The sequence below is a fragment of the Cyprinodon tularosa genome, unplaced genomic scaffold (genome assembly GCF_016077235.1).
Source record: "Cyprinodon tularosa strain WSP-4 unplaced genomic scaffold, ASM1607723v1 ctg90, whole genome shotgun sequence".
NCBI lineage: Eukaryota > Metazoa > Chordata > Actinopteri > Cyprinodontiformes > Cyprinodontidae > Cyprinodon > Cyprinodon tularosa.
In genome coordinates this window covers 1,889,263-1,916,181 of record NW_024039674.1, presented here as the reverse complement: position 1 = coordinate 1,916,181, position 26,919 = coordinate 1,889,263, and the positions used below count along the sequence as shown (strand labels likewise).

The 26,919-nt window shown below is 39.6% G+C and overlaps 1 protein-coding gene across 1 annotated transcript in view; it reads left to right on the top strand.

The window, feature by feature from the left end:
• The window catches only part of rnf213b (ring finger protein 213b), a 40,066-nt gene that overhangs the window by 10,450 nt on the left and 2,697 nt on the right, over positions 1-26,919 (top strand). The window contains exons 19-62 of the mRNA XM_038274054.1: positions 323-482; positions 766-983; positions 1,369-1,512; positions 1,591-1,743; positions 2,823-4,071; positions 4,181-4,365; positions 4,452-4,604; positions 4,726-8,502; positions 8,607-8,743; positions 8,983-9,081; positions 9,168-9,280; positions 9,364-9,477; positions 10,976-11,040; positions 11,114-11,270; positions 11,388-11,523; positions 12,022-12,210; positions 12,321-12,454; positions 12,533-12,708; positions 13,223-13,429; positions 13,527-13,714; positions 14,022-14,142; positions 15,604-15,704; positions 15,835-16,014; positions 16,135-16,280; positions 16,367-16,466; positions 16,603-16,714; positions 17,409-17,607; positions 17,694-17,875; positions 17,996-18,118; positions 19,859-19,960; positions 20,251-20,493; positions 20,738-20,822; positions 21,076-21,110; positions 21,207-21,310; positions 21,410-21,554; positions 21,641-21,797; positions 21,888-21,982; positions 22,315-22,563; positions 22,734-22,869; positions 22,947-23,030; positions 24,843-25,026; positions 25,367-25,568; positions 25,645-25,722; positions 25,861-26,058. Of these exons, the coding sequence (XP_038129982.1) occupies positions 323-482; positions 766-983; positions 1,369-1,512; positions 1,591-1,743; positions 2,823-4,071; positions 4,181-4,365; positions 4,452-4,604; positions 4,726-8,502; positions 8,607-8,743; positions 8,983-9,081; positions 9,168-9,280; positions 9,364-9,477; positions 10,976-11,040; positions 11,114-11,270; positions 11,388-11,523; positions 12,022-12,210; positions 12,321-12,454; positions 12,533-12,708; positions 13,223-13,429; positions 13,527-13,714; positions 14,022-14,142; positions 15,604-15,704; positions 15,835-16,014; positions 16,135-16,280; positions 16,367-16,466; positions 16,603-16,714; positions 17,409-17,607; positions 17,694-17,875; positions 17,996-18,118; positions 19,859-19,960; positions 20,251-20,493; positions 20,738-20,822; positions 21,076-21,110; positions 21,207-21,310; positions 21,410-21,554; positions 21,641-21,797; positions 21,888-21,982; positions 22,315-22,563; positions 22,734-22,869; positions 22,947-23,030; positions 24,843-25,026; positions 25,367-25,568; positions 25,645-25,722; positions 25,861-26,058 (11,115 nt within the window). The remainder of the gene's footprint in view (positions 1-322; positions 483-765; positions 984-1,368; positions 1,513-1,590; positions 1,744-2,822; positions 4,072-4,180; positions 4,366-4,451; positions 4,605-4,725; positions 8,503-8,606; positions 8,744-8,982; positions 9,082-9,167; positions 9,281-9,363; positions 9,478-10,975; positions 11,041-11,113; positions 11,271-11,387; positions 11,524-12,021; positions 12,211-12,320; positions 12,455-12,532; positions 12,709-13,222; positions 13,430-13,526; positions 13,715-14,021; positions 14,143-15,603; positions 15,705-15,834; positions 16,015-16,134; positions 16,281-16,366; positions 16,467-16,602; positions 16,715-17,408; positions 17,608-17,693; positions 17,876-17,995; positions 18,119-19,858; positions 19,961-20,250; positions 20,494-20,737; positions 20,823-21,075; positions 21,111-21,206; positions 21,311-21,409; positions 21,555-21,640; positions 21,798-21,887; positions 21,983-22,314; positions 22,564-22,733; positions 22,870-22,946; positions 23,031-24,842; positions 25,027-25,366; positions 25,569-25,644; positions 25,723-25,860; positions 26,059-26,919) is intronic.

Here is a 26,919-nt window from a genome sequence, read left to right as displayed (position 1 = left end):
AACTTCTATTTGTCTTTATTTTTCTAAGTTTGCTCTTACTAACTTATATATCTAATCCAGGCATCCCTAAAGTCATTCTTCGAGGGCCGCTGTCCTGTAGGTTTTAGACGTTTCCCTGCTTTAGCACAGCTGATTATGATGATTGCAGTTGAGCAAAAGCCTGTTAATCAGCTTTCAATTAAAATCAACTGTGCTGGAGCAGGAAAACCTCTAAAACCTGCAGGACAGCGGCCCTCCAGGACCGACTTTGGGGATGCCCGGTCTAAGCAATCTGCGTTACCTTTGGCTGATGTATCCTTAAGTTGCCTTTCCTCTTCACCAGGATGGAGACAGCTTTAAGCAGAAGGTCCTGGGTTCTCTCACAGATGATCTGTTCAGTGCCGGAGAGAAGCTCTCAGCAGTCACCAAGAAACACACTGCATGTTTGGAGGAGTTCCTCAAAAGCGAAACTCTGATCAGCTGGGTCACAGAGAACCTGAGAAGTAGGAAATTCCTACAATTGTTGATTTTAGATTTTTTTTAATAGGCTACGTATGCCTTTTAATGTATTGATTTTAATGACTGTCTTTTTACTCTGTTTTTAATGTTATGGTCTTTTAAACTTGTTTTGTAGCACTTTGAGATTTGAAATCAAATGTAAAGTGCATGATAAATAAAATTCATTATTATTATTATTAGGTTGACTTTATGAGAAATCACATGTTCTTGCCTTTTTTAAATCAGTTTAGCAGGAGATTAATTGTGACTGAAACTGCTGTTTTCCAGCTATGAGCGATGTTAAAGTTTATGTCGAACTGGCTTCGATATCCGCTGGAGAAAACGATGCAGAGATTGACCAGGTGGCCTGCTTCCATGACGCAGTGATGGGATACGGCCCCCTGCTCTACACCCTGTCCCCTAAGGCCGGGTTTCAGGAGATCATGAAGTGTGCCCAGCAGGTGTGGGACGCCCAGAGCAGAGATGACAAGCTCCCTGACAAACTGGTACTGTTTGACTTTTACCAACTGAGAAAGCTTTAGATCTTGTTTCATTGGACCATCCTTCCTGCCTAACAGAATTTTCCTTCCAATTTTTAAAGTCTGATGTTTCTTTAATTAAAGTTATCTTACTGAAAGTATTTCATATAAAAAAAATACCTACAGTAAGGAGAATGACTAGCTTAGTGTCCTGGCATAGTTGCTAACTTTGCAAAGTTACAAAAAAAAAAAAAAAAGAATAAGTTGAAATCCTTCAAATTTTATTCGCTGTGAACTGCCTACTGATAAATTTCATTTTCTTTAAATAAAACTGGAAATAAATGATGTTGCTTGAAGCTTTTATGCAGCAATGAATGGGCTGAACGTTGAAGGTGGTGGATTTATCTTCCAGAGAGAGTCGACACGATTGCTGAGCTGGCTAAAAGCGCTGAAGGAGACTCACGGCTCCGTGGAGCAATCCTCACTCTCGCTCGCCTCGTCTATCAACACACACGGAGTTTATCGCATCGGATGGTCTAATTCAAGCACAGAGAAGGTCAGTCCTCATTATGAGACAAATTGAGATGCTTTCAGGCTGAATTTTAGTCTGAAGGCGTTTGTCTACTGATTTCAGAGATGTCTTCAAAACATGGTTCTGGTGACGGTAAAAATGACAAAAGATGAGAAAGGCTACAAGCTTGAAGATTTGCTGGAGCTTCAGAACAAACTTATGCTGATGTCGTCTAAAGGAGAACATGGCAGAGAACAGGTCAACAGATTCACAGAGGTAAGATACACATAGTGGTTGAATTAAATCACGAGAAATGAATAAATAACCCGTTAAAACACAGAAAGAACAGCATTTTTTTTTCCACTTGTTTATAACATATTAATAATCAGCTGTAATTCTACTATTCAAGTTTTAACTACCTAAACAATTGAAGTATTCTTACAACAATGACCCCCCCAACAAACATGTTGATAATAGTATTAGTATTCATATATTTACAAACAATAAAGCCTAAAAAATCTAAATTAGAATAAAATTTAATTTCAGAATACAAATACAAAAAAACCCAGTCTATTCTTATTCCCTCTTTCACTTAAAAGAGACTAGAAGTTTGTAATTGCTAAAAAATATTAACTGTTCTATTTTGGAAATTACTTTTGTTCAAAATAGACTAAATTAGTACTGTGTTTTGATGTCTGCAATAAATCTGCACAGAGACATATGTAGGCACAGGCAACAATTAGACAAACATGAAGGAAAAATGTGAAAATGTAGCTAACAGACTGCTTTTCAGTACCTTTAAAATTTTTTTTAAACAATTTACTTTGTTTTTACTCATCAGTAGCTGCTTGTTCAGTTTCTTTTTCACATCTAAACTGTTCACTTTTGAACAAAACCTAAAGATTATTCAGTCCTTAGTTTACCCACCTAATATGAAATACGTTCCTGGCCATCTCAGTCTGTGCAGAATCGGTCTCCTTTAGTAGGAATTGCTCACTTATTTTGCAGAAGTCGAGCCGACAGAGACGGCCACTGACTGGAGTTGAACTTGGCTGACTTAAAGGCAAATACACAGATTTACTGCTGCAAGGAGGGGGTCACGCTGTACATAATTTAAAAGGAAAACTTTGTAACATTTATCAAATAAAATAAGACTTAGGGAAATAAAAGAGATGATTCATGAAGAGAAAGAACTAAAGCATCTGTACCCTTGAATTTGAGAGAAAATTAGCATTACCTATTATGTTTTCAATGCCCAGCAAATTTCTTAATATTTAAAGCAGTCAATTATTTATTTCCCCAACAGTGTCGAATTAATTTGCTGTTCTATGTACTATAATCTGTTTTTTTTTTAGGTTTTTGAAGGAGTTCAGAGAGTGGCATCTGTCCTTCTGCAGATGCAAACATCTGGCAACATGCTCTTCAGGGACTGGTCTGGTGAGGTCCACTGCTGCCCACAGCAGCAGCCGTGCATCAGCATCACTTTCCCGTGCCTCAGGGGGGAGCAGATGCTGTACAACGGAGAGGTGACAGAGCAGCTACAGACACTGGCTCAGTCTATGGAGTTTTGCCACAAAGAGTGGTCCTGCTTCATTAGCCAGATGCGCTCCAGCTTCAGCTTGTTGAACCACTTCACCTCAGAGCAGCTGGTTTATATGTGCCACTGGATAGATAAAGTGTGTCAACGTCAGGCATCGGTTCCTCAGCAGCTGTGGCACCTGCTTTTTCCCATGAAACCTCAGTGCACGCTGAATGATCTTAGGGCTGCTTACAGTCATGCACTGAGCATGACCTCACCGCATGACACTGATGATGAGGAGCAGATGAGTGAAGCATCAGTGGACATTGCAGCAGCAGAAGAAAATGTGGAAGAGAATCCAGATTTAATGCAGTTTTCAACAGATGAGGAACAAGAAGACAATGATCATATAAATGAGGGTAGGCTGGAAAACCTTTGGATGCAGTTCAGAAGAAACATGTCTCTGTACCTTGATGAGTCCCTCGACTTAGTGAGACTTGCGCATCTCCTGATGTGTTTGTCTGAAACAAATCAGCAGCACATGATCAGGAATCTCCCACCTGTCCTCCAGGAGGGAAAGCCAAACCTTGTGCTCTGTCCTAGTGCCGAAGTTTTCACTACAACTCTGTCTTTTTACATGGAGAGTCCAGAGCTGCCTCTGCCGTCTTTTGATGAGGTCCTAGTCTGCAGGGAACAAACAACCAAAGAAGATGTGGAGCTCTTTCTACGTAGAGCTCTATGCCAAACCTCCACAGAAAACTGGCAGAAGATCTATTCTCTAGTTAATCCTGGAGTGCTAGGATATGAAGCTGGTGAAGCATTGGTGGAACTCTATGAAGGCCTAGAGAGAAGTGCTGGGCCTCATTATCGTTTGGTCATAGTTAGCTCTGTTGTGCACCAGCATAGATATGTTCCATCTTACTTCAGCAACTATAAAGTACAGGCTGGTGTGAGTCTAACAGCAGAGAGGGCTAGGAGATATCTGCATCACCACTTCACCCTAAACACTACCCAGAACCCTGTTGCTCTGGTATCTCCAGATCAGCTCTCTGTCTGGATCGTGTCATCTGTGCGCCCTGCAGTTGGTGAGCAAAATAATGTTTTTAAGCTTCCAAAATAAAAAGCATAATAGTATAATTCTAATGAATGCAGTACAGAAGAAATATCTTTACATCAGTATTTCCCACATTACAGGGAAGTCCCTTTATGTGGAGCGTTTGTTTGAGAAGTTCCAGCAGAAGTCTCCACGTGCAAAACACGTGAGGATCCGTCTGATTGAGGCGAGCGTGGATGTTGACTTATTGGTTGCAACTCTGACGGAGAAGCTGCTGAATCTCAGAGAGCAGGACCCCATTCTCCTTCATATTGACTCAGCCGGCGTGAGTAGCCAAAAAAATAAAATTCAGACAGCGTATTCAGTTGTTAGCTAGAAGCCCTCTGGAATCCATGTTTCTTCTACATTTAGGTTCGGTCAGGTCTGGAGGAGCTTCTGTTCCATCTGTTGGTTCTGGGTTGTTTGAGTGATAGCCACGGTGTGTTGTGGAGAAAAAATGATGCTCATCTGATCACAGTGGAAGTGCTGAAAACGAACACATCTTATAACATCCAGGCCAAAGAGGTAGATATTTCTCTTCCTAAATTCTAATGATTATTTATGAAATATGTATTTCAGGTTCATTTACTTCTTTATGTAGTATAACAAATGTTATGTGTTAATTTGCTATCAATTTATTCCTTAGGTGTGGACCGGTCTTCTTGAGATCCTGCCCACTATTCAGTGCAAAGCGCCAAGGGAAGTTATGCAACTAATGGCCAGTTCAACCTCCCCTGGAAAAAATACATTTGATCCACTTGTAGATAAACAGGAGTTTATTAGTGAGGGGATTCAAAGGCCTTATCAATACTTACAGCTCTACAGCCAGAATAGGCATCTGGATCGATTTAACTATCAGAAAGGTTCCATAGTTGGGAGTCCTAGAGATTGCCTGCGTCTCTTTCTGCGGTACTGTGGCATGGAAAACCCATCTTGGGGTGAACTAAAGAACTTCTCCTGGTTTCTGAATGTGCAGCTGAAAGACTGTGAGAACTCAGTTTTCTGTGATCCAGATTTTCTTGCTGACCAGCTTCCAGGCTTTAAGGACTTCATTGTAAAGTTTATGATTCTCATGGCGAGAGATTTCGCCTCGCCGTCTCTAAATACATCAGATGAAAGTCCCGCTCCTCGCATCGAAGGCCATGTAGAAGATGATCTCCTCACCCGTCTGGCAATCCGAAAAAGATGGGAGAATGAATCACATCCATACATTTTCTTTAACGCAGACCACTTCTCTATGTCTTTCCTCGGCTTTAATGTGCAGTTCTTCCCCGGCCAGAACACACTCAAGGCAGTTGATCCTCACAGTGGTACGGTTCTTATAGAAAACATAATGACACAGGCACTTTTTGAAGGCTTGCAACGACAAAGGATTTCTCTCACCGAGGACTTTGACAAACTGTCCCGATCAGACAAAATAAAAAGGATTTCTTGTGTTGTTGGTGCAAAAAGAGGAATTATGGACAAAAGCTTTGATCCAGACCCCACTTACGAGCTCACTGTAGACAACGTGATGAAGATGTTGGCTATACACATGAGATTCAGGTGTGGGATTCCAGTTGTGATCATGGGTGAGACTGGCTGTGGGAAAACCAGACTGGTCGGTTTCCTCTGTACATTGCAAAGGGAGGACAGACCAGTAGAGAACATGGTTCTTGTTAAAGTTCACGGTGGAACCACAGCAGAGATGATCTACAGAAAGGTACGGGAGGCTGAGGAACTTGCGCACAAAAATCAGCAGAATCACCACCTGGACACCATTTTGTTCTTTGATGAAGCCAACACCACAGAGGCCATTTTTGCCATCAAGGAAATCCTGTGTGACCAAACAGTGAAGGGAGAACCACTGAGGCCACAGAGTGGTTTAAGAATAATAGCTGCCTGTAATCCTTACAGGAAGCACTCACCTGAAATGGTGAAACGCTTGGAACACGCTGGACTTGGGTACCGAGTGAAGGCAGATGAGACGGAAGACAGACTCGGGAAAGTTCCTCTGAGGCAGCTGGTGTACCGAGTTCATCCTCTGCCTCCAAGCATGGTGTCTTTGGTGTGGGACTTTGGCCAGCTGAGTGATTTAACTGAGCTTTCTTACATCAAACAGATTGTCCAGAAGACGGTTTCAGATAACCGTTTGCCAGCAGCCTGCCAGAACATCATTTCTAATGTACTGGCTGCCTCCCAGAAATATATGAGAAGTCGCAAAAATGAATGTAGTTTTGTAAGTCTAAGAGATGTGGAAAGGTCCATGAAAGTGTTAGTTTGGTTTTACCAACACAGTTCAGACATTTTCCCCAACGTTACTAATCTTAGTGATGATCACAGGACCCTGAAGTGCTTAATTTTAGCAGTTGGAGTATGTTACTACCCGTCTCTTGTTGCCAAGGAGAAGTACCTGGCAGAAATTTGTATGTACTTTCCAAGGCCGATGAACTCTGTTGCAGCATTGCAAGAGGAGATTTCCACCTGTCAAGATCTTTTCCTCCAAAATGTTCAGACAAGGGAGACCATTGCCAAAAACATTGCACTCAAAGAAAACGTCTTTCTGATGGTGGTCTGCATTGAACTGAGGATCCCTCTGTTTCTGGTCGGTAAACCAGGAAGCTCCAAGTCTCTTGCTAAAACCGTTGTCGCTGATGCTATGCAAGGCCAGAACTCCCACTGTGAGTTATTTAAGAAACTCAAACAAGTTCACATGGTCTCCTTCCAATGCAGCCCTCACTCAAGCCCAGAAGGCATCATAGGAACATTCAGGAACTGTGCTCGTTTCCAAAAAGACAAAAACATGGACGAGTATGTGTCAGTGGTGGTGTTAGATGAAATAGGGCTAGCAGAAGATTCTCCACAGATGCCACTAAAAACTCTTCATCCTCTGTTGGAGGATGGATGTATTGACAACGATAATCCAGATCCACACATGAAGGTTGGGTTTGTTGGCATCTCCAACTGGGCTCTTGATCCAGCAAAAATGAACCGTGGAATATTTGTCTCCAGGTGGGACCCAAGTGAGGATGAACTCGTTGAGACAGCCAAAGGAATTTGTTCGTCCTCCAATCAGATTCTCCTGAAAATAAAACATCTGTTCCCATCTTTAGCCAAGGCTTTCTTAAAGATCTGCAATGAGACCTCAAAGAATCAGTTCTTTGGCCTAAGGGATTACTACAGCCTGGTCAAAATGCTGTTTGCAGCAGCGAAGGCCACACAACAAGAGCCAAACAAAGAACAGCTTGTAGAAGTAATTTTACGTAACTTTAGTGGACAGCCTGAGGGTTTTGACACAGTCTTCTTTTTTCAAGAAGTTCTGCAAGATCTGACAGAGATTCCCCGACCGAGAACGTTGCAGATGATTTTAAGGAATCTTGATCACGAGACCAATGAGGAGAGCCGTTATCTCTTGTTGCTCACTACAAACAATGCAGCTCTGCATATCCTTCAGCAAAAAGTCTTTGCAAAAGGAGACTGTCCACCACCTGAAATTGTCTTTGGTTCCGGATTCCCAAAAGACCAGGAATATGCCCAAATCTGCCGCAATGTCAACCGAGTGAAAACCTGCATGGAGACCGGACGGACTGTCATTCTTTTAAACATGCAGAATCTCTATGAAAGCCTTTATGATGCCTTGAACCAGTACTATGTTTACCTCAGTAAGCAGCAGTATGTTGATCTGGGTCTCGGCTCCCATAGAGTCAAATGTCGTGTTCATAAGAACTTTCGGCTGATTGTAGTGGAGGATCAGAAGAAGGTTTATAAGCACTTCCCAGTTCCCCTCATCAACAGGCTGGAAAAACACAGAGTGGATCGGAGCACCGATCTAGAGGCATGGCAGCACCGCATTCTCAACAAACTAAGAGAGTGGATCAAGAAGTTCTCCAGAGAAGATGAAAATGATCAAGATTTCAAGGTCTCTGACATTTTCATTGGCTTTCACAGTGATGCATGTGCCAGTGCTTTGTTACAAGCACTAGAAAAAGGACAACAAGCAGCCTCATACAAAGGAGTAATTCAGAATGAGCCAAAAAAGCCAAAACAACCTGAGCCAGACAACCAAGATCAAGTGACAGAGATGGAGCAAAAACAGTTTGTTGATGCAATGGAGACTGAGCAAGAAAGTGAGATAATGGATGAAAAAACGGATTTCAGTGACGATAAGGATGATAGAGAAACTTTGGACAATGAAGAACTGATGCAGACAGAAAATGATGAGTCTGCCAGAGAAGAAGAGGAAGAAGTCTTAGACTTGGCCAAAAGCTTGTTGTTAAACTGTGCCACCCCTGATGCTGTGGTGAGGCTTAAAGATTCAGAGTTATCGAATCAGGACAAAGAGAAACTACAGAGGTTATACTTCCAGCAACAAAATCACCACTCACTCCGAGAGTTTCTGGAAGCTTGTTTGAAAGCACATCAGGACTCCAGCAAATTCTTGGAGGTAAGGCTTGAGTCACATCTCCAACTCAACTCCTTTAAGACTTCACAAAAATTCTTGACTTCACCGCTTGATATATCTATATATGTATGATTTTTTTTTTATAGATAACAACATTTTCCAGCTTGCTGACGAAGTTAGACGTAAGGGTTGTTGCCAACGCTCTAGGACTGCACACAGACCGGATCCTGCTGTTGTCGCTCCACCAGTTTGACACGGAAGTCTCTTTCTGCAATAAAATACGGTATGACAGAGCACAGGACTTGCATAGAAGCATAGAAGTTTGCATAGAAGTTTGTCTCTTTTAGTATTGATTTTTATTATTGTTATTCTAGAGTTTAAAAAACATACAAATTGTAGTTACTTGTTGGTATGTTTTAAAAATAAGCATCTGAATTTATAAAATAGCCTCAGTTTGTTTCTTCTTGTGTAAAACACTCCAATTTCCACACATTAAACTCTACACTTGTTTATATGTGTCAGGACTTTCCTCCGAAACGCTGGCAGCTTGCTCCATATTCTGTTAATCCAGATGGACCTGGAGGAGTCCCAGTGCAGCGACGAGCTCATCGCCTCAGCAAAGTAAAAGTCCTCATGGTTAATAACTGAAGCAGAGTGCATGTTTGGCTTGCCACGAGTGATCTTAATTGTAGGATTTATGCCAACAGGTACTGCATTATGAATTACATGGCTTCCAGGGATACTCAGGTCTGTTGGGTCGTTTTCATTGTGAAGGTCTCAAGGATTACAAGCCAGTCTCAGTACATTGGTTTCCAAGGAGGTGAGGCACACAAAGAATGAGGCTGTGAAGGCTTAGTCATATACTGAACACTGAGAACTCATTTTTTTGTGTTTGGTTTAAAGGATTCTGGCATTCAGTTCATATTGACGACCTGAGGGACTCAGAGGACATGAGTCTGGACCTGTCCAATTTCTGTGGAACCCTCATCAGCACCCTGATCAAACCTGCAGTGTTGGGTAGAAATAAAAAACCTTCTCGGTTTTAACTAGAAATAAGGAACAATGTTAAGGATTATATTATACTCCCAAAGGAAAAAAGGGTTACTGAAACATTTTCACACTCTTTCCAGAAACCATGAACAGTGAATTATAGTCTTTATTGTATTTACGTGTATGCAAGAACAAATTCCTCACACAAATTCCAAGCAGTGGGTTTCAGCTGCTTAATAACATCTTTTTATCTCTTATCACCTTTAAATACTGTTTTTTGTTCCTTATGTTTACATTTTTCTCATGTCTCATACCTGATATTAATATCCCTAAGATTCCAAAAATCTATTACCGTTAAGTAAAACTGTATTTCACATACAATATTCTGGACTTCTTGGATTATTCAAACGTGTAAACCTTTTTAACGGTATTGATACTATAGAAAATTTTACACTTTCCTTCATTTCTGCTTTCCTTTAGCATGTGACCTCTACATAAAATTCAGTTTTACCTGTTTTAGTTTGTATTTACTGATGATGTGCAATATTATTTTTAATTCCTGTTTACTTTCTTTTTGGAATTAGTAAAAGTGCCTTTGAAACTGAAACTGAAATTGAAATGAGTAAAACAGGGATAGTTTTGGGGACATGTTTTTTGCTTATATTGTGCAGGCTTTGAGGTCACAGTTTGTAAACAGAATCCATATGTGTGTTATTTTATTTCATCAAACTGTAATGAGATCTTATCAAACTTGCCAAGACATGGCAGTCCACCTGAAGTGACAGATTCTACAAGACGAGAATTTATCAGAGAAGCAGCCAATAGCAGCCTTGATATCTGTATAGAATTATATCCGTAGTTCAGTAGGAATGATCTGTAGATGAAGAAACTATTTGAGCTGCTACTATTTGGCCTTGATGAGATGCAGGAACAATCCATACGTCAGTTTGTAGTACTTCAGCAGAAACAGGAAAGCTGGTCAGGTTCTTGGGTAGATGGCGCCAAGCCGCCAACTGTTGACCAAATCTGGTGATTCTGGGGTTAGAGTATGGGGCCAAAATTGTTGCTTTATTATTTGCAAATGTGTGTGGAGAGTAATGTACACATTTGTAGATTTGAATACAGATTTGTGGATTTATTACACATTTACAAATCTCAGTACATATTTGTCAATCTGAATACAGGTTTGTGGATTTTTTGTTACTAACATTTGCAAACCGGATTACACACACAGTAGTTTACAGTTTGACAATTACAGTTTCATTTACACATTTTCAAATCCCACTGCACACACACAAATCGAGATACTGATACACAACTCTCCACACACATTTGCAAATAATAAAGCAACAGTTTTGACCCCATATTAGAAAGCTGATGCTGAAAGACTTTCTCTAACCAGTCTGTTTATGAGACACATTTTTCTGATTTCTGTTTGTAAAACTGTTACTAACCCATGCGCTGGGTTATATGGTCACAGAGTCTAGATAAAATACGTAATCAAATGTATATTTATTTTGAACAGAAAATCGAGATGACGGACGAGGTGAAGGACTGAGTTTAACAAACAACTCAAGAGGCGACGGAAAAGTATGTCTGTGTTGAAATGATTCAAAATAAAGTAATAGTTTTTGTATTGTGAATATTTGATTGTACTATACAGGTGGAGAGAGCACACCTTGACGGTCTGTCTTTAGTTCGGTCCTGTATCCAGAAAGCTGTGGGTTTACTGAGGGACCCTGACGATCTGACATCCAGGGGAATGCAGCGTATGCACATCCTGCTGATGCATATGTCATCCGCTGAAAATCCCGCTGCAGGTACATTTTTACATGATTTATTTTGTCACGTTGACTGTAGATATAAGTGATCAGGCGGTTTGTTGCTCTGAAACTGATATTCATGCCTCTCTGACCAAACTCTGCTTCTTACTGCAGCCCGTTTTCAGAGTGTGCTGCTGAGTCAGCTGGCTGAGGCTCTGGCCCAGAGAGAGGAGATGATGCCCGCTCCTAAAGAGTGGGTCAGCAAAGAGGCGAAGAAACGACAGGCTCTGCAGGAAGGAGGAACTCTGAGGTAACATGTTCTTAAACAGTAAAACAAAAATAATTATTTTCTTAAAGCCAATCTGGCCACTCTAATTTCGATATATAAAAAATATTATTCTCTCAAATCTTTAAAGATCTTCTCTGTGTTACTATCTGTTTGCCAAAATCATCATATGGTACAACCTGCATAAGTATATCTGGATAGTATATATAAATGTACAAATTTGTAATATACCTACATTTCAATTTGATTTTAAAATAAATAGAACGTTTAAACATTACAATTTGGCAACAATTGTTTTCCAAATAAACTGCTCCCATGTTTATTTAATTCCATCCGAAGTTCCCATCAGGCTCCTGACTTAGCTCTGGATTAGTAAACATATTGTTTACTACTGGTACTAATGTTGTTTATAGCTATAGAGTCCCTTGTTTTCTTTGATGTTATTTTTTTCTACTCTTGTGTGACGGGTCTGTATGGATGGGATTGGTTTGTTGTTAAACCTCTGTTTTTCGTGTGTTTAAGGCACACCCTGTGGCGTTGCCTGCAGTCGGCTGTGACGCCGGTGTTAGCCAGCATCTTGGAGGTCATAGATCGGTACTCCAATTTGGACCTGCTCTGTCCTGGCAGACTCAGCCCAGGTCTCATACAGCTGTGGATGGACATCTTGGCAGACTCTCAGATTTTAAACCTAACACCCCCATCAAACCCAAGGTATGGTTCATTTTAGAGGATGATCCTCTTTGGACAGTCATCCTGTTTATTTGATTTGAGCAATTTATTGCTGTAAAGACAAGTTGTATATCTTTGATAAAACTTCCCAGTGATTCAGACCAGGAGGTTCTGGTGCAGCACCATTTTCTGTTGGAGAGTGGGGAGCAGCCCTGCTCGGCCCCGTTCAGCTGGATCGTTAAAATGAACCTGGACAGCTTGTGGGAGGAGTCTGAATTCATGCCAGGTTTGAGACCAGCTCCCACAGTCCCATGTTAAAAACGTTCAGAAACATTTTGTGATCTGGTTTGGATCTGCTCTACAGTCTCTAAAGAAGGCGACACAGAGAGAATTGTCCAGTTTGTGAGCAGCTTCTCCAGCAGCACGCTGGGCCGTCACCTCCAGCAGCTTCCTGAGGAGCAGCGGTGGGAGTATGGTCTCCTCTTCCTGCATGACTTCCTGCTGCTGTCTTTCAAGATAAAAACCAAGGAGGAACTTGAGGTTTAAAGATCTTCTTACATTGAGTAACTTTATTTAGACCAAAAGACATTTCCTTTTGAAGATTTTTATTTTTAATCATTAAACAGATAGTTTTATGTAATCTTAAAAGTATTCTTGGTCATATCGTCAGGCTTATTCTTTAGTTATTCTGTCAAACCTTACAGTTGTAAACAACTTTAAAAATCACACAATAATGTTATCATATTAATATAAAAAGTAACCCCGGAGTTCTAAAAAAACAACCTGAAAATATGTTTAGGTAATGTTGTTTAGAGAAAGTGACACATAAATCCAAAGATGTTCCAGTTCAAAGTAGATAAATGTTTCCTCCTTTATACTAAGAAGCTTTTTTTACTTATTTGTTTATTTTGGGAAACTCTGTTTCATCCATTAAGATGGATGAAGAGGAATCTTTAGTTTGCTTCATAGATCCCTCTAAAGTAGCTTAATAACTAAAGGTATTTTCTTTGCCTGGGACATTTTTATTTCCATTGATTTTGCCTATCCTGTGCAGGTGTTCACCAGAGCCATGCAGGGCTGTTTGATGCAGCTGCAGACATCCATGGGAGCCGCCAGTGATCTCTCTCCTGCTTGGATCATGGCAGCTGCCAAATGTTTTGCGCGTAGACTGGACCTGCTCAGCCACATGTTTCTCCTGCAGCCACAGTTAGCTGCTCATGTTCTTCAGCCAGGATCGACTGGGAGCCAGCAGGACGAAATGGTGACGACGGCCTTCGTTAGCTTCATTTTAAAACACCATGTAGAAGCATTTTTTTTCCCAATCTGAGTGTTATTATAATGCGTTTTTCATTCTGCAGGTGGAAGATGTTCTAGCTCTTGGTATCTGCGTCGAGCAGATCAAACTTTCAACGCTAAGATCTCTGGATGAATGCAAGGAATTTGTTGGCAGAGTGGAGTTACTTCAGCCGTGTCTGGACAGAGCCTTCAGTCAGAAATACGGGGCTCTGTGCGGCAAAGCTTGTTTCCAGCACCTGGCCTCCATCAGGTTTGTGAAAAAAGGTTTTGATTCTGTGCATGTATTTATTGCTCCGGTTTCTATGAAAAGTTTGCAAAAGTGGAATCTTTTTTCCATTTTGTTCTTGTTCTGGACATAATGAAAAAAATATATATATATATGGAAAACGCTTTGGATTGCAAAACGTTATTTCAGTTTATGTTATTTGCAGAATGCATATTTAAAGCTTGACCACTATAGAAATACTGTATCCTCTATAGATTCTAGTAAAATTATGAGCTTTTACCAACAAAAAGGACGTCATTTGGTTGGTTTGTAACGTCTTCTGTTATTCCAGGTTGCTGTGGCATGGGATGCTTGTTGTTGCGTCCTTCATCCAGCACATCGTTCTTAAAATGAAACCAGACAACACAAAGCTTCAAGATCTGTCCCTGAAACACTGCAATCTTCATCTTAACGTATGTCCAACAGTTGTTCAGCATCTGCCTTTTTAGAGAGAAGATTCTACACTGCAAAAAAACATCTAGAAATAAGTAAAAAATGTCTTAAATTAAGTGTATTTACCCTTAATTTGAGCAGGTAAATAAGATGATTTGCCAATGGAATGAGTATTTTTACTCCTAAAATAAGATAATTAGATAATATACACTTGAAATAAGACAAAGCAATAGTTTTTTTCTTATTTTAAATGTAAATTGTCTTGTTCCATTGGCAAAGTGTCTCACTTACCTCCTCAATTCAAGAAAAAATGCACTTAATTTGAGTAAAAATTACTTATTTAGATTTCCATTTTTTGCAGTGTAGAGTTGTTTTTACAAAGACAGCAAACCATCAAAGGAACCAAAATGTGACTGAACGCTTCTGATTCAGTAGGCTGCCACTATTAATAGTCTGACCCTTGTTCTGTCTGATGGAGGCTCAAGTTTAAAATCTCTTAAAGGTGCATCGTCACATTGACTTTTTAATTTAATTATTCGGCAGCAATTCACTTCTGTTGAACACAGAGTTATTCTGAAAGATTAACATGTCCTGCTGCTGTATTATTTGTTATTTTTGTGTTTTAAGCTTTGTTTTTGCTCAGGTTCTTAGTATATGAAGTCCCTTGTATATATTTATAATATCAGAGGTAGGATGCTGCACATGTGTACAGGTGGTAAAACATGGAGTACCCTATGATGGCTAAGTCATTAGCATCTTCTAGAAAACTATGGAAATTATGAAGAAAAGTCAAAGATCCAGTACAAAAAACTGAAAAAAATATATTTCTTTACTAGAAAGATAAGAATCAACCAACACTTAGATTACAGTATGAACGTCGGTGTTCACTGAAGCGGGAGCTGAAGCTGCTGAGGCGTTCAGATGTTGCTGCAAAGTGGATCAATCTCTACCGTCTAAGCACAAGTTATATAAAAAATAGATTTATTGACGGAATGATCAGTTCCTACTTTGATTATGTGTTGCTGTTTGAGTTTCTTAGGAATGGCAATTTTTCATTAGTCTTTATGCTCTGGGGAGGATTGACTACGGCTCAGAGTTGATGTAGATTAGTTGATTTATTTAATATTAGGTGGTCTTTGACTGTGACAAACTTTTGCTTTACCACAAGTTATTGCAGCCTTATTGGGCTCTATTTAGCACAACACCTGGATTTTTTAAATTCCCAGTAAAGCCAGCAGATGCCGCACAAGTCCGTTAATGTCTGTTAATCTTACCCAATGTTGGAATTCTATTTAATCTCAGAAAGCACAATATAAACATTATTAGGACAGATACTTGGTGTATATAACCTCATTTCATCATGATCAAATGTTTTTTTTGAAAAGGCATATAACTTTACTTTGCACCTGTAAGTGTTTCACAATTAAAGTTAGTTGTTTCACCATAAGCATTTATGGATAATCTGTTTATTTGTCTGACAGCTGATGCAGGAGTCTCCTGATATGAGAAGCTTAAAGGCGCTGCAGCAGCTGATCCGGATACTCAATTCCTTCCATGATGAATGCATCAGCAGGGATCTAAGGTGGAATTCTATTTAGTTATAGTCATTCCCAAATTAAAATATTTTACTGTATTGTTGCATTGACAAAATGTCGAAGGAAAAGAATTCCTTTGTCAAATAAAACACCTTTTTTTTTTTGTTGTTGTTGAAGGTTTGGAATTTCGTGTCCAGTTTGCCTGCTGGAGCTGACCGAGCCGTGTGTCCTGCCCTGCCAACATGTCATCTGCCTGCCGTGTCTTAAAAACTGCGCTCAACAACAGAGACATTCCTGCCCTAAATGCAGGAGAGACTTACCAAACAACTTCAGGCCAACGGTTTCCCATAGCATCAAGTAATTAGAAGAGAATCATATGAAGTGACTGTAATGAGGTGTTTAGTACTGCTGCTTGATGGATCAGTTCTGAGTTGAACTTTAAAGTGTAACGTACAGTATTTGTCTCTCTTCTATTAGAGCTGACCTGGAGCAGCAATCAGCCATCAGACACTGTTGTAACTCCTTCTTCCTGGAGGTGGTGTCCAGGTTCTGTTTCGCTGAGGGGCAGGAGCCCGAAGAGGGGGTGGTGGAGCTGCTGTTTTCTTTGCTTGTCTCTGCTAACGGTCAGTGACAGAATGAGTCAGTGTCAACTAACAGATAGCAGGTCATATGCAAATATAATTGTCGTCTCTCTCCATTGTTGTTCCAGGAGATGTTTACCGCACCAGACAGCTCACTCCCTTCATGGAGTGCGTGGATAACAGTCCAATAGTCCGATCGGTGCTGCCTAAGCTTCTGCTCCAGTACAGGTGAGATATGTACAAGGCAATTCCAGCGAAAAGCTGCAGAAAACTACAAAAACAGGTGTCTAAATACAAGAAAAAACAAACACAGAGTGGAAGGGCAGCTCAAAACAAGTGGTGTTAACAAAAGTACATCTGTTAGTTTTGAGCAGGTAAAGACTCACATCCAGAACCACCTGAAGAATCTGGAGAATAACCTTTTGGACAAAGAGGACCGCACAGAGCTCTACCTGCTGTTTGTCAACTGCTTCCAGGTTCATGCACTCTCTCATTCACTAGAAAACATATCAGCTTTTTATATTTACATTTCATGATAACTTATTTGTTGTAGTACTGTAAAAATCTGTTTGGTACGTTTGCATTGAAAAGGTTTAACTGCTGTCAGAGGATCAACCTCTTTCCAGTCGGTAGCTTAACATCAGACCACTAAAATCTCGTGGCTTTCCCAGCAGGTCCATCCTGTTCTATCTACACTGCCAAAATGATCTAGAAATAAGCAACAACTTCTTAAAATAAGTGTATTTAGCCTTAATTTAAGCAGGTAAGTGAAATTATTTGCCAATGGAATGAGCATTTTACCTTTATAATTAGATCATTAGATATTATGCACTTGAAATAAGAGACTTCAGTAGTATTTTCTTATTTTAAATGTTAATAGTCTTTTTCCATTGGCAAAGTGTTTCATTTACCTGCTTAATTCAAGAAGAAATGCTCTTATTTTAAGAAAAATACTTAGATTTAAAGTTTTTGCTGCGTCGATGCTCCCTCTAAATCAACAACTTTCACTTTATATTAACCATTTTATACATCTTTTTTGTATCCATTGATATACTTTTCCCTCTTGTGTTATTATTTTCTGCACTTTGAATCCTCTTGCTACTGAAAATTGCCACATAAACAAATTTGCCTTGCCCTGCCTATTTCACCTTATATCTCGTTTCCCCTCAGGATTCCCTGCTTTGCTCTGCAGCCAGAGAAGTTGATCGAAGTGTTGATCTTCAGGCAGAAATCCGATTTTTGAGCAGGATGGTGAGGAAACAGACTCCAGGCAGACAAGAGGACCCAGCAGAGTTTCTGCTTAACATCGCCAGGCTAAAACTCTGCTTGAACGCTGCTGCCAAGCTACTTGAGAAGGTTGCAGTTCAAGGTGGGTCTTTTTTCTTGGTTGCACATAATGTCTTATATGTTGTGATTATTCTATATGTTCTGTTTTTGTTCTTTTGATTAAAAAAGATGAACTGGAGCTGGAATACCTGCGGCAGGTGAGAGCGTTATGTGAGTACAGCGGTAATGATTGGCTCAGGGTTTACCTGCTGCGAGCCCTGCACAAATACTCTGGGATGGAGTGCATCGTGTCCTTGATGAACAGCCCAGCCTGGAGGTGGATCTTCCCTACAGAGCTGCTGCAGCTTCAAGTAAAGAACTGAGACTTTTTATAATTTCATTTTGATTTACTGTAAATTATTCATTTTTTTTCTTTACTTGCAATCTGTTAGGTAATTTTTTAAATAAATACCCTGCATTTTCTCTCTTAGAGGATTATGCCAGAAACCATAGACTACTTCCTCTGCTGTGGGACGTCTTACAGGCCTCTTAGAAATGCTGTGGCCCAGGTTCTTCTGGGGAAAAGGTCTGACGCCTTTTTGACTGAGCTAAAGGTAAAAGTCCCTCCAGGGCTCAGAAAATTATCTGTGCGAATACTGGGTGCTGTGGTGCAGCTAACAGGACTAATCTAGAGAGGAAAGTGCTTTACTCCCAATTTACGCTGCGTTTAGATTTACCTCAAGACCTTTTTATATTCATAAGTTTAGAGGTATATTTATATATGTGTGCGCATATTAGCAATTGAGTACATTATATCAATTAGTGCTTAGGTAATTAAAAAATAAACATTTAAAAAAAGAAAACCAACCTGATAGAATGTGTCAGACTGCTATGGAAAATTCAGGCAAAAAGGTCGGATTTGGGTTGAGTTTGCTCTGCAGTGTCACATTAGTCTAAGAGAACCTTATTTTTTATTTTTTCCTACTTGCTTTGATTCTGTTTTATCTTCCTGTATTTTAATCATGTAAAGCACTTTGCATTGTCTTTGTACTGAATTGTGCTATACAAATAACTTTGCCTTGCCTTGCCTTGCTAGAAAATACAGAAATAATGATGAGAAAAACAAAAAGACAGACCCAACTAAAACCACAGAGAAATATACAAGAGAGATACAATAGTAACCCTGTCAAGCTAAATTCTCCTGGTATTCATGAGTTCACAAACACACGACAAACTATCTTGCACCGCGCTATTTTAAAGTCAGCCAGAAAAGAATTGGCCAATCACGATGCAGTATTATAGTTTAGAGCAGGACACATTTTTGGAAGAGCTGCAAAGTCCACAACCGAACTAAAATAAATAGGACAGGAGGATGTATGTGTAGCTGCTGCTTTCACATCCGTTTGATCTGAAATCACTGTTTCATCATTTGAAAAAACAGCAATAGTGTAAAAGTGCAGTTTCATTCAGTGTCTGCTGCTATTTCATATTAAATACAATTAGCTCAAAAGGTTGTGCTGAACGTCCCTCCTTTCCCCGAACAAATTTGATTGGAGGAGTCTCAGATTAATCATGTGTAAAACTAAACCATACTGCTGAGAGGGGAGTTGCAGCCTAGTGGATAGGGCATAGAGCTTGGAATCCATAGGTTCTGAGTTCGAGCCCCACTCCAAAAGTCTGGATGTGGGAGTTGAGGGTCTCTGAGCAAGACCCTAAACCCCACACTGCTCTCTAGGCACCCCATGATGACAGCCCACTGCTCCCCGAGGGGATGGGTTAAATGCAAAGGAAAATTTATCCAATGTAATATCAATAAAGTTCTATTATTATTATTATTATTATGTCTGCTTCAGGTTAATAGACCAGGATTTGTGTATCAAAAAGTAAGCAAACAGATTTTATTTGACAATCCCCAAAGAGGGAAAATAACAGTATATGGCAAGCCATGAAAAATAAATCTGAACCGTAATATAGTGTGCAGTACAGTGTAAAGTTTCATATAGTTCTGCACCATTAGAGGTCAGCGAATCCATTTAACTTTAAAGAAGTTTTACTCAATGGGAGTAAAAGACAAATAAATAATGATTAGGGCTTTGATTTAGAGTACCGTATTTGAGGAGCTTCCAACAGTCAGGGGGATGGCTACAGGTCTGCAGGTAATGAAATTAACAGCATTAGCTGCACACAGATCAGCTGTTAGGCTGTCTAGTTTTAACAGTCATAGCAACTGTTTCATTTTGTTTTTATTTTATTTTCTATGTGTATTACTTTTATTTATTTAGCAATCCATATCAATACCAAACTGAAGCAAACATCCTTAGCCTGTGTACAGTTACGTTAATTTCTCCCTGCAGAAGCTGAAAGGATCCCGGATCAGCCTTGTGGCTCTGGCTCTGTTTAGACAGGTCACCAGCCGCTACAGATTGCCTGATGCTGCTTTACATCCTTCCACACAGGTAAATATCCACCCAGGTCTTCCTTTCTGAGAAGATGGTAAATCCCAGCAAAGTTTTGGCTGCAGCCTAAGCAGCCAGCTATACATAGACAAGGAGCATCAGTTCTGCAAAGTCTTTCCCAACTTTTCTTTTAGCAGATTTTTTTTAAAGCTCAAATGTTTTCCCCATGGAGAAAAATGCTATAAGGGGAATCTAATTTTCAGTTTGTCAACTATTTTCAGGTTTTTAGATCTTTGCTCTGAAAATTTTTTTAACATATATGTCTTTAAATGCTTTTTGAACACTTACAGGAGAAGAAAAGGCTGACAGATGTACTCGGGAGCATCAACCCGAGTGAGTTGAGGGAGTTCTGCTCGTCTCTTCTGAATAATCGTATCGGTCAACCACGGTCCGGTCTTCATATCGGCTCAGAACTGTCGGGTCTGAGTCAAACTCTGCTGGAGCTGCTGGTCCATCTGAGCTCTGTGCTCCTCTGTGGAAATCCTCTACTGGTTCCACTTCATCGGCTTGCCTTTCAGCCTGAGAATGTCCCAGTAAGAAACTTGTTTATCTCTTTAACAAACTAATTCCTTTACAGTTTTATAAATGAAACCTTAGTTCCAATCCCTTTTCAGATTCTAAAATTAATAAGAATAAACCCTAGAAAAAAAACAACTTATGAAAAACTTGCTTTTGCTTGACTGAAACATTTATTTCAGCTTAAATGAGCTCCATTATTCAATCCAGCATATCTACTTTATACATTATTAATACGTTTCCATTTTTTTCTTTGCCCAGAAGTCCTACCTTCCAACTATGCCAGATGATCATATAAGTGAGGTCAGACAGTGGTTGAACAAAGAGAAGAAGCTCCAGATGTACTGTAAGTGTTGACATACAGAAGCCCATATTATGTTAAGACAGATAAACTTTAAAAAGTATTTAAAATATTATCAACATAGATCATAATGGTCACCGACCGCAGATTAAAGAAAGTAATAAACTTTCCAGACATTGATGGATCTTTACGACCTTCAGGACTGATTGTTGCAACTGAGATCATTTATTATAATCTGAAAAAAACAAGACTGAAATGATTAAATGGGATGTTTTTTTTTTTATATTTGTATTTTTAGCCTGTCCCAACGGACACGTGTCCTTTGTAGGAGAGGTAGGCCTTCATGGTTTGGTTTATTACCTCATTAACTATTTACATTATTGATTATGCTTTTATGAATCTGTCACTTAATCCCATCTGATCTCATAGTGTGGAAAGCCAGTGGTAAGATCATTTTGTCCTGACTGTGGGCTTCCGATCGGTGGTGAAAGACACGTGCCAGTAGATGGTTTTACTCCCCATACAAACCAGAGGTGGGACCTTCTGCTGATAATGTTTTTAGGTTTTCAAAGAAGTTTTTCTGCTTGGAAATGTTTACATTTAATAAATTTTGTTTTTTTATGAAATGCTAGTGATCAAACCCGAACAGGACACATTCTTGGCGAGGCTATTCGAAGGTCTGACGCCCCTGAAAGACAGATGACATCTGCTCAGTCTGGCATCCTGCGGCTGCTAACACACCTCGCTATGCTTCAGGGAGCCATAAAGAACCAGAGAGTGAGGCTTGATCCTATATGTCTCATAACTTCTTTTAAAATGTGTCACTATGGTAAAAAAAGACAATCCACGTCTGTTTATGTTAGCGTGTCGGTGACATGATCCATCCCCGCCCGGCTCGTGTTTTACAATTTCTGTTGGAGCACCTGGACAGGGACATGAGAGTATTGGGGAAAACTCTTGATCAGAACATGGAAAACACAGCAGTTACAATTCATCTGATCCTGTCTAGAATCCCAGAAGGTAAAAATGTTTTTACAACTTTTAATTCACTGTTTATGTAAGTGAGAAAGTCCTAAAATCCACTTTTAAACATGTATATTATTGATGAAGGTTCTGTCAGAGGCGGCTCAGATCTGTCCTCCAAACAGGGACGGCAGCGGTGGGAAAAACTGGTCTGTGATTCTGCCATTAATCCAGTACTTCAGGTAGGAAAGACTTTTAATGGCATTTAACTGATAAATAAAGTGTTAAAATCCAAGGTTTCTAAACAGTCTGGGTCTAGATCACATGTTTTCAGGTCTTGATGTGTGAAAATGTTTGGAAAATAAAGGAAAAAGACAATTTTATAGAAATATTTGTCATCTATCTACTCATGTATCCATCCATCTTATATATTCAAAAACCAAATATTATAAAACATCCAGTTTTTTCTTGAATTGTAGTTTATTATTCCAATTCTTGTAAAGTGTTTAAAGCATTTGAATCATGAGACCTTTCTCCTGAGTTTTTTTAAAGCCTCTCTTCTCTCCCGCTGTAGGACTTGCAGCAGAAACTTGCTGAAGCTCAGGAAGGAATTGCCTCAGATGACGGACTCTCTGGAAGCCCCCTAATGATGCTGCTCATCTCGGATCCCGGGGTGATCCTTTCTTTGCCCTCTTCCTGTCCGACTGATCGCTCATCCTTCTGGACGCTGAGGGAGACGATGACAGTGGAGCGGTTTTCTCAGCTGGTGGGAGAGATGTCTGGGCGCGTTTCTTTACCGCTGCTTAGCTTGTTTATGAAGAAGGTGGGGAACATTTCTCTTTTTCTTTTTACTCATAGCTAACACACTTATTATCCCACACAATAATACCGATCAGAGTTTTTGCCTTTTATACATTTCCATCTAATTTTGATCAGTCACTCATCCTGATTTTAATGCCTCTGAGGTTGATGCAGACTCTTTTTGTGTCCTAGATTCACTGTGTGCGACAGCTCCATCACCTTCCTGAACTGGCAGCTCTACAGTCAGACCTTCTAAGGGTGTTTCAGTTGACAACAGCAAGCTCTGCTCCTCTGACCGTCGCTCAGATGTTGCAGCGAATACCTGCAGGTAAACCAAAATTCGAGCAGCTGTAATAGAATCCACCCGAGCAGACACAAACATTATTCTCTCATCATCCTCCCCAGGGTTCCAGAGGAAGGTGCTGACCGAGCGGGTGGAGAGATTCATCAAAGTGTGGAACCTGCTCAGAACCGAGGTGGCAAACAACTGTAAGAGCGGAGACCAACTGAGCAGTTCTTTCCATGATTCAGTCTTTTTTATGTAAAATCATTGCTCTCTCTAGAGGATTTCAAACCTCTCAGTACCTAATCTAAAACTAGTCATTTTTCTAAATGTTTTGGGTCTGAATGGAGTTAAACGTTTTACATGAGGACACAATAAATCTCAGAACTTATGCTCTTTATTAATTGCTGAGCAGAGGTGTCAAAATTCCACATATTCTTTACTTAAATTAAAGTAAAAATGCACTGTTCTGAAGTAGAGAAGTAAAATTAAGTTTAGGCCTTAAAGGTTTTGTGGAGGATTATTTAAAAGTTCCGCCCTCTCCACGTTCAAAAAAATGAGTGTGCTCGAGCCCATTTCTCCTCATGCATGCCCTGTTTATAAAGTGCTTTTCTCATAGCTCATATAAGCTTAAAGATGAGCTTCAATGACTGTCTGAAACTGTAGCTCACCACACATTGATATATCGCTAACTGGGGATGAGCAGGTAGGACGGCCTTACGTAAACATATCACCAGAATGATTGACAAATAGGAGGACCAGTTATTTAGGTGATGCACCCGGAAATAAAAGATTGTCCTCTATACCTTTAAATAGAGAAGTAAAATTAATTTTGCCCCTTAAATGAAGCAAAATAACCTTTAAATACTCTTTTCTTTTCAAAAATGTTCTACTCACTGTTGGTAGAGAGATCATAAACAAATACTAATTTAGTCTCATTATGCTCTGAATTAGAAAAAGGCCGATACAAATAAAACAAATGCCCTAATGAGCGGGATAACATAGATTTCAGTGAACAGAAGTCCTGCATAAGCAGCTGAATACTTTTACAGCTCTAATACTCCTAACATTTAAGTTGCAAATACAACAAAGATAAAATGTAAATTTAATATCTATTAAAGAGGAATGGATGGGGATTGTCTTGCATCTCAGATTCTGATCCATTATCTACAATGTTTCTCCCTGTTTTCATCCATGCAGCTGTCATTGTTTTTGTACAAACAAACTTTGCTGCGAACGGACAGATTGTTTTCATGCTCTTGACTTTCCATTGTGTTAAAGCTTCTACGTCACGTCGTTAGAAGTATGCACCAGTTTTGAGAAAATAATGCATAGAAAGTACAGATATTTGTGAGTAAAACTAATAATTCCCCCCAAAATAAATCATTGTAAGTAAAGATGCAGAAAAAAGCTGCTTAAGTGCAGTAATGAAGTACTTATACTTAATTACTTGACACCTCTGCTGCTGAGCTTGCTTCTTGCACTTTCCTGTAAATAAAAACAAAACATAGATGTTAGCTGCAAGCTGATGAAATATGTGCAGATGTATCAGGAACTTAAGTTTAATCCTGAGTATTTTTTCCTAATAGTCTCCAGTGTTTGCTTTGGCTGTTATAGGAATAGAAGTGCTGGGATCATATTCTGCAACAATATCACAAAGCTTAAAATCTTAGAAATAAGAATTTGATTTTGATGATAATAATTTTAACAAATTAGCTGCAGTGCAGGTGCAGGATTCTGTTTATTAAATGTACTAAATATTGACAAATTTTGATTCATACAAAATAAGCAGAAAAGCAATGTTTTATTTTTGAAAGAGCAATTTTTTGTTTCCCTTAAAGAATTTGAATAAATAAAAAATGTAAGTTTTATCCCTTTTCCTTATACTTTTTTTTTGTAGGTGAAAAAAACTACAATTATGTAATGTTTGTATTAGAAGCAGTAGAAGAAGTCGGTGTCATTAACGCCCGCATGTCTTTATTTTCTTTTTTTTTTTTTTTTTTTTTTTTTGCATTTAGCTGCAGATTTTGGAGCGGATGTAAATCTTTGTGAGAAGGAGCTGACAATTGAGAGTTCCAGTCAGTATCTGACGCCCTGCCGACATGGCCCTGGTTCATGTCTTCAGACTCTGGTCGACTTTCTGTTGGAAACTCACAACAGTCTGGTGAGGGAGGCAGCAGGAGGGAGCCGCCAGGAGGACAGGTCAGTTCTGCATCGACAGCAGTCTGGTTTTCAGCAGCCTGACCTCATTCAAAGGTTAAAGACGTAGCTTTGAATCTCTTGTTCTTGCTCTGATGTTAGTTTAGAGAAAACTGCCTTTTTTAAAAACATTTCCTGAATGATGTGACGTTTTACCTCCAATCCAATGAAATGTTCTGTTATCAGAGGTTTGTTAGATATTAGGTAACTGTAAAGCAAGTTTAGGTTTTAGAACAATATCCCAAGCTTTGAACAATTTGCAGAGCTCTGTATAGTTCATCTTCTAAAAATGGAAGAAGTTAGGCATAAGGCTTGAAAGACGTCTGTCCTCTTATCTCCTCAGTGGCTACAGCGTTCCATTAGAGAAGATATCAGAGACTCAGTTGACCTTGTGCGACCCAGAGCGAGAGCTGCTGCCGCTGGTCTTGGCAAACAGTAACTACACCCTGCAGAAGGGCGGGCAGACGGAAAGCAGCTACAACCTACGCGCCATCCAAACCCAGCTGACCTGTCGCTTCCTGGCTGGAAAACCGCTCATCCAGGCGGTAAACATATAACCTATATATGCAGGTCCCAGAAAGGTGAACTCTCTGCTAATCTGTATGATTTACTTTAAATCAGGACACTTCAAGGTACCTAAACAGAAGTTTGCAGGACTTTTCTGTAGTTCTAACTGAAGTCAGAGGAAAGATTCATCAGGTAAAAGTTTTTCATTGGTATTTTAGTCTCATTTTTTAGTGCTGGTCTCTTTAGCTGGAGCTCAGTCTGTCCCCAGTAGTTCCCTATGATGAATTCCGGCATTCCCAGCTACTCATAGTCTCTGTGTTTACCTCTCAGGAAGCCCTGAAGGGCTCGGTGAGCAGCGCCACAACAACTGTCCTGCGCTCTTACACCGACGTTTGTGATGCTTTGTTTGTGATTGAGATCGGCCTTCGTTTCCTTGGAAAGGCAGGGGGAGATCCTGAGGCTCAGCTTCTGTCTTACCTCACAGATTCCCTGAAGTTGGGCCCGCAGATCTCAAACACTGTAGCAAAGGTATAAACCATGCACAATATTTCTTCTATGGTTACAATACACTCAAATATATATACCTTTTCTCTAAATACTGCAATTACTCCACTGCAATTTATAATGCAATCTTCATCTTATAAAGCCACGAAGCATGAAAAACATCAAAAGCTAATTGTTTTACCAGAAAGTTTCAGAATTAGCTTCCATATCTAAAAGGTCTGTACGCTAGTATTTTATTTTTGGACATAAATATTTCAGATAAAAAGAACATTCATCGTACAAAATAGATTCCAGTTTGAAACACTTAGAACATGATATAATTGAATTCAATTTAGATGTGAAATGATTCACCCCCAGAGATTCAGATTTAAATTCAAGAATCTTGTGCCTGATTGGAGTTTTTCTCAAAAGATAATAAATAAATGTACAATGAGTACAAACTTAATAAAGGATAATTTATTTATTTTTACTTTTGTTTTATTTAAAGCTACAGTGTGTAATAATTACAGGGATATACAGTCAGAAATGTAATATATTATACATAACTATGTTATTTATCATCATCTACGAGCTCAGCCTCTTAACCTTAATATTTGCGTTGCCTTAGAATTCGTTATTTATAATGACATAGGAGCGGGTCTCGCAGCCATGGAGGCAGACATCTTTGCGCTACGGCAGCACAGAGCCAACAAACTAGTGATTGCGAGATCACCAAAACGTCACAACGATGTAGAACAAATAACGGGTATATTTATTATCTTAAGTCTACATGAAATCTATACCCTACACAGACTAATGAAATACTATCTGTAAAATTATCTATGTAAACAAACCTCATCACTTGAGAAGGTAGGTGATGCGGACATCGTGGAAGACATTTTGTCC